The following is a 7,500-nucleotide window of genomic DNA, read 5'->3' as shown; positions in this document are numbered from 1 at the left end:
ACACAGAGACACTCACACACAGTGTACACACACACACAGTGTACACACACACACAGTGTACACACACACACACAGAGAGAGACACACTACAGACACAGACACACACACAGTGTACACACACACACAGTGTACACACACACAGTGTACACACACACACAGAGAGAGACACACTACAGACACAGACACACACACAGTGTACACACACACACAGTGTACACACACACACAGTGTACACACACACACAGTGTACACACACACACACAGTGTACACACACACACAGTGTACACACACAGTGTACACACACACACAGAGACACTCACACACAGTGTACACACACACACAGTGTACACACACACACAGTGTACACACACACACAGTGTACACACACACACGTACACACACACACAGAGAGAGACACACTACAGACACAGACACACAGTGTACACACACACACAGAGAGAGACACACTACAGACACAGACACACACACAGAGACACACACACAGACACACACACACACAAAGATACACAGAGAGTCACACACACACAGAGAGACACACACAGTCACACACACACACAGAGACACACAAACACACAGAGATAGATACACACACACACACACAGAGACACACAAACACACAGAGATAGATACACACACACACACAGACACACAGAGACACACAAACACAGAGATACACACAGAGAGAGATACAGAGACACACACACAGACACACGTACACTCCCACACACACACGTACACACACACGTACACACACACGTACACACACACGTACACTCCCACACACACACGTACACTCCCACACACACACGTACACACACACGTACACACACACGTACACACACACGTACACTCCCACACACACACGTACACTCCCACACACACACGTACACACACACGTACACACACACACACACACACGTACACTCCCACACACACACGTACACACACACACACGTACACACACACACACGTACACTCCCACACACACACGTACACACACACACACGTACACACACACGTACACACACACACGTACACTCCCACACACACACGTACACACACACACACGTACACACACACACACGTACACTCCCACACACACACGTACACACACACACACGTACACACACACGTACACACACACACGTACACACACACGTACACACACACACGTACACACACACGTACACACACACACGTACACACACACACGTACACACACACACGTACACACACACGTACACACACACACGTACATTCCCACACACACACGCACACACACACTCCCACACACACACGTACACACACACGTACACACACACGTACATTCCCACACACACACACACGTACACTCCCACACACACACACACAAACACACACACGTACACACAGACACACGTACACACACACACAAACACACACACGTACACACACACGTACACACACACACGTACACACACACACGTACACACAAACACACACACGTACACACACACGTACACACACACGCACGTACACTTTCACACACACGTACACACACACACACACGTACACACACACACGTACACACACACACGTACACACACACACGTACACACACACACGTACACACACACACGTACACACACACACGTACACACACACACGTACACACACACACGTACACACACACACGTACACACACACACGTACACACACACACGTACACACACACACGTACACACACACACACACGTACACACACACACACACGTACACACACACACGTACACACACACACGTACACACACACACGTACACACACACACGTACACACACACACGTACACACACACACATACACACACACGTACACACACACACACACACGTACACTCCCACACACACACGTACACACACACACGTACACACACACGTACACACACACGTACACTCCCACACACACACGTACACACACACGCACGTACACTTTCACACACTCTCATTGTCCACTCCACCCTACACAGCCACCAATGATGGCCGGGCAGCCACCCTAAAGATAGCAACAACAGCAGCAGTATTAGCAGCCGCTCCTCATTAAGGGGGTCGCCGTGGGGATCAAGGGGAGCTGGGGGGGGGGGGTGAGTAGAGGGGGGTAGAGGGGGGGGTAGACTTTGAACTTGACCACGGTCACAACCCCTGCATCACCCACCGACTTGCCAGCTCACTCACCAGCTCACTCACCAGCTCACTCACCAGCTCACTCACCAGCTCACTCACCAGCTCACTCACCAGCTCACTCACCAGCTCACTCACCCGCTCACTCACCCACTCACCCACCCACTCACCCACCCACCCACCCACTCACTCACTCACCCACCCACCCACTCACTCACTCACACACCCACTCACTCACTCACCCACTCACTCACACACCCACTCACTCACCCACACACTCACCCACTCACTCACCCACTCACCCACTCACTCACTCACACACCCACTCACTCACTCACACACCCACTCACTCACCCACTCACCCACTCACTCACCCACACACCCACTCACTCACCCACTCACCCACTCACTCACTCACCCACTCACTCACACACCCACCCACTCACCCACTCACTCACCCACTCCCTCACTAACTCTCCCACCCACTCACTCACCCACTCACCCAACCACTCACTCACGCACCCACCCACTCCCTCACTCACTCACCCACTAACTCACCAAATCACTCACTCACCCACTCACTCACCCACTCACTCACTCACCCACTCACCCGCCCACTCACTCACCAAACCCACCCACCCACTCACTCACCCACCCACTCACCCACCCACTCACTCACCCACCCACTCACCACCTCACCATCCACCCACTCACCCACCCACCCACCTACCCACTTACCCACCCACCCGCTCACTCACTCACCCACCCACTCACCCACTCACCCACCCACTCACCCACCCACTCACCCACCCACTCACCCACCCACTCACCCACTCACTCACCCACCCACCCACCCACTCACTCACCCACCCACTCACCCACTCACTCACCCACCCACTCACCCACCCACTCACCCACCCACTCACCCACCTCACCACCTCACCACCCACCCCCATCCCCGGTTCCCCTCCTCACCGCGGGAGATTCTGTGACGAGGTGGAACGCCCGGATGTACAGCTCATGCTGCAGGAACACACACACAGACAAAGATCCCCCAGGTAGCCTCTAGCAGGGCTGTAGGGGCAAGTGCCCCAGTGAGCGATGTTTACTACACCACCACCACTTCACCAGGTAGCTCTTTCGAGGCTGAGTCGACCTAGGGGAGGCCCAGGACCGGTTCAGATAAATCGCTGTCACGGAGTGGTGACGGTGGTGGTGTTGGCTCGCAGTAGCGAGCGCTAACCGCTGCACCACCGCTCCCCACTGTCGTGATCATGGGTCTATGGCCGAGGTGGCTGGGAGATGTTGACTACCTCGCCTGGTCTACAGGAGGTCGTGGGTTCGATTAGCCTGAGAGATGTTGACTACCTCGCCTGGTCTACAGGAGGTCGTGGGTTCGATTAGCCTGAGAGATGTTGACTACCTCGCCTGGTCTACAGGAGGTCGTGGGTTCGATTAGCCTGAGAGATGTTGACTACCTCGCCTGGTCTACAGGAGGTCGTGGGTTCGATTAGCCTGTGAGATGTTAACTACATCGCCTGGTCTACAGGAGGTCGTGGGTTCGATTAGCCTGAGAGATGTTGACTACCTCGCCTGGTCTACAGGAGGTCGTGGGTTCGATTAGCCTGAGAGATGTTAACTACATCGCCTGGTCTACAGGAGGTCGTGGGTTCGATTAGCCTGAGAGATGTTGACTACCTCGCCTGGTCTACAGGAGGTCGTGGGTTCGATTAGCCTGAGAGATGTTGACTACCTCGCCTGGTCTACAGGATGTCGTGGGTTCGATTAGCCTGAGAGATGTTGACTACCTCGCCTGGTCTACAGGAGGTCGTGGGTTCGATTAGCCTGTGAGATGTTAACTACCTCGCCTGGTCTACAGGAGGTCGTGGGTTCGATTAGCCTGTGAGATGTTAACTACATCGCCTGGTCTACAGGAGGTCGTGGGTTCGATTAGCCTGAGAGATGTTGACTACCTCGCCTGGTCTACAGGAGGTCGTGGGTTCGATTAGCCTGAGAGATGTTGACTACCTCGCCTGGTCTACAGGAGGTCGTGGGTTCGATCCCGACCCTGAGAGATGTCGACTACCTCGCCTGGTCTACAGGAGGTTGTGTGTTCGATTATCCTGAGAGATGTTGACTACCTCGCCTGGTCTACAGGAGGTCGTGGGTTCGATTAGCCTGGGAGATGTTGACTACCTCGCCTGGTCTACAGGAGGTCGTGGGTTCGATCCCGACCCTGAGAGATGTCGACTACCTCGCCTGGTCTACAGGAGGTCGTGGGTTTGATCCCGACCCTGAGAGATGTCGACCACCTTGCCTGGTCTACAGGAGGTTGTGTGTTCGATTATCCTGAGAGATGTTAACTACATCGCCTGGTCTACAGGAGGTCGTGGGTTCGATCCCTGACCCTGACGACGCCTGCTGCTGTAAATGTGGAGTCTGCGTGTCTCTCTCCCCGTGTTGGTCTCTGCGTGGATTTTGTCTCCGGGTCCTCCGGTTATTCCCCTCCACGTTTAGAATCAGCGTCCCCGCGCCGTGTTCCAGAGTTGTTTGTCTGCCGCTATAAATGTCCACGCTGGGACAACAACATCAGCCACAAGGTTGAGCTGCAATCATTTGCGATGGCCAGGACGTTTCTGAAACTACGTCACGCGTGAGTGTGTGAGTGCGTGTGTGTAGGTGCGTGTGTGTGTGTTCGTGTGAGCGAGTGCGTTGCGTGTGTTGAGGTGTGTAGGTGTGTAGGTGTGTAGGTCTGTGTACGTGTGAGCGAGTGTGTGTGTGTTGAGGTGTGTGTGTACGTGTGAGCGAGTGTGTGTGTGTTGAGGTGTGTGTGTACGTGTGAGCGAGTGTGTGTGTGTTGAGGTGTGTGTGTACGTGTGAGCGAGTGTGTGTGTGTTGAGGTGTGTGTGTACGTGTGAGCGAGTGTGTGTTGAGGTGTGTGTGTACGTGTGAGCGAGTGTGTGTGTGTTGAGGTGTGTGTGTACGTGTGAGCGAGTGTGTGTGTGTTGAGGTGTGTGTGTACGTGTGAGCGAGTGTGTGTGTGTTGAGGTGTGTGTGTACGTGTGAGCGAGTGTGTGTGTGTTGAGGTGTGTGTGTACGTGTGAGCGAGTGTGTGTTGAGGTGTGTGTGTACGTGTGAGCGAGTGTGTGTGTGTTGAGATGTGTGTGTACGTGTGAGTGAGTGTGTGTGTGTGTGTACGTGTGAGCGAGTGAGTGCGTGTGTGTGTACGTGTGAATGAGTGAGTGTGTGTGTTGACGTGTGTGTGACTGTGTGCGTGTGTTGAGGTGTGTAGGTGTGTGTGTGTGTGCGTGTGAGCGAGTGTGTGTGTTGAGGTGTGTGTGTGCGTGTGAGCGAGTGTGTGTGTTGAGGTGTGTGTGTACGTGTGAGCGAGTGTGTGTGTTGAGGTGTGTGTGTGTGTGTACGTTTGAGTGAGTGAGTGCGTGTGTTGACGTGTGTAGGTGTGTGTGTGTGTTGACGTGTGTGTGTGTGTGCGTGTGAGCGAGTGTGTGTATTGAGGTGTGTGTGTACGTGTGAGCGAGTGTGTGTGTTGAGGTGTGTGTGTACGTGTGAGTGAGTGAGTGCGTGTGTTGACGTGTGTGTGTGTGTGTACGTTTGAGTGAGTGAGTGCGTGTGTTGAGGTGTGTAGGTGTGTGTGTGTGTTGACGTGTGTGTGACTGTGTGTGTGTGTGTGCGTGTGAGCGAGTGTGTGTGTTGAGGTGTGTGTGTACGTGTGAGCGAGTGAGTGCGTGTGTTGACGTGTGTGTGACTGTGTGTGTGTGAGTGCGTTGCGTGTGTTGACGTGTGTGTGTGTGTGCGTTTGAGCGAGTGAGTGCGTGTGTTGAGGTGTGTGACTGTGTGTGTACGTGCGAGTGAGTGCGTGTGTTGAGGTGTGTAGGTGTGTGTGTGTGTGACTGTGTGTGTGTGACTGTGTGTGTGTGTGTGACTGTGTGTGTGTGACTGTGTGTGCGTGTGACTGTGTGTGTGTGTGACTGTGTGTATGTGTGTGTGACTGTGTGTGTGTGACTGTGTGTGTGTGTGTGACTGTGTGTGTGTGTGCGTGACTGTGTGTGTGTGACTGTGTGTGTGTGACTGTGTGTGTGCGTGACTGTGTGTGTGTGACTGTGTGTGTGTGACTGTGTGTGCGTGTGCGTGACTGTGTGTGCGTGTGACTGTGTGTGTGTGTGTGTGACTGTGTGTGTCCGTGTGTGTGACTGTGTGTGTGTGTGTGACTGTGTGTGTGTGCGTGACTGTGTGTGTGTGTGTGTGACTGTGTGTGTGTGTGTGACTGTGTGTGTGCGTGTGTGCGGCAAAAACAACCCCCTACCTCCTCGTGGTGCCGGACGGCAACGCTGTGGTGGGCAGTGCCGTGGGAGGAGGGGGCCAATTCCGATTGGCCCTCTCCCCTCCTGGCGTTTGCAATCACCACAGCGGCCAAATGGGGCTCTGGACAGGTGCAAAGGAGCTGGTAACCCCTCCACCTTCAATTAATTACCACTAAACATCGATTTAAAATTTGTATTAAGCTTGTGCCAGAGGCCCCGGGGGGACAGGCGTCTATGACGTCTCCTGGCCGAACCCCAATTGGCGGAGCCAGGAGACTGAATCTTCACCCTCGGGGCTCCTCCAGAAACAACGAAAAGCCACTGAGTGTGGCCACGTGGAATGTTGGAACGCTCACTGCGGAGGAGAGGCTGCCACTCCTCTGTCGGGAGCTGGACCGGTACCGCCTGGGTCTCTGTGGCATTCAGGAGGTCCGGTGGACCGGCTCTGGCTCCTGCCACCATGAGGGGTGGACAGTCCTCCACTCGGGGCAGGAGACTGCCAAACAACAGGGAGTGGCTCTTCTTCTGAGCAAAAGAATTAAGGGGTCTGTGAGGTCCTGGGGGAGGGGAAATCCATCGGCATGGAAAACATCGTGGGACAAAGTGGGGATGACCCTGCCGAGGCTGCGGTGTCTTGGAGTGCTGACAGGGATGTCCTCTGGCTCCCACATTATTTAACATCTATTTTTCGACCACGTAGTTCGTGAAGCCTTCGATGGCTGGACCGGAGGAATGTCCATCTGGTACAGATACAACAATGGGAGGCTGATCGATGCCCGGGTGCGGTCCAGGGATGGCTTCCTGTTGGTCAACCACGTTATGTATGCCGATGATTTGGTAATAGCTGCTCATTCAGAAGAGGAGTTGGAGACACTGCTGCTGAGACTGGAGCATGCCACTAAGAGGTGGGGCCTTACCATCAGCCCAACCAAAACTAAGCACCTGCCTGGGTATTTTGTACCATCGGACACTCCACCCCCACAACACCCAATCGGTGATG

At 54.2% G+C, this 7,500-nt stretch overlaps 1 protein-coding gene and 1 long non-coding RNA gene across 2 annotated transcripts in view; one reads left to right on the top strand and one right to left on the bottom strand.

Moving 5' to 3' along the window:
• The window catches only part of BCKDK (branched chain keto acid dehydrogenase kinase), a 53,221-nt gene that overhangs the window by 25,487 nt on the left and 20,234 nt on the right, over positions 1-7,500 (bottom strand). The window contains exon 4 of the mRNA XM_078883556.1: positions 3,154-3,201. Coding sequence (XP_078739682.1) covers positions 3,154-3,201 — 48 coding nt within the window. The remainder of the gene's footprint in view (positions 1-3,153; positions 3,202-7,500) is intronic.
• Positions 4,234-4,657, top strand: LOC144953043 (uncharacterized). Its single transcript, XR_013640747.1, has 3 exons — positions 4,234-4,338; positions 4,394-4,451; positions 4,565-4,657. It is a non-coding gene; the product is annotated as an uncharacterized LOC144953043 (long non-coding RNA).

This window comes from Lampetra fluviatilis, chromosome 71, assembly GCF_964198595.1.
Source record: "Lampetra fluviatilis chromosome 71, kcLamFluv1.1, whole genome shotgun sequence".
NCBI classification, from domain to species: Eukaryota; Metazoa; Chordata; class Hyperoartia; order Petromyzontiformes; family Petromyzontidae; genus Lampetra; species Lampetra fluviatilis.
The sequence above is the reverse complement of the archived record's forward strand: the minus strand, read 5'-3'. Positions and strand labels throughout refer to the sequence as shown.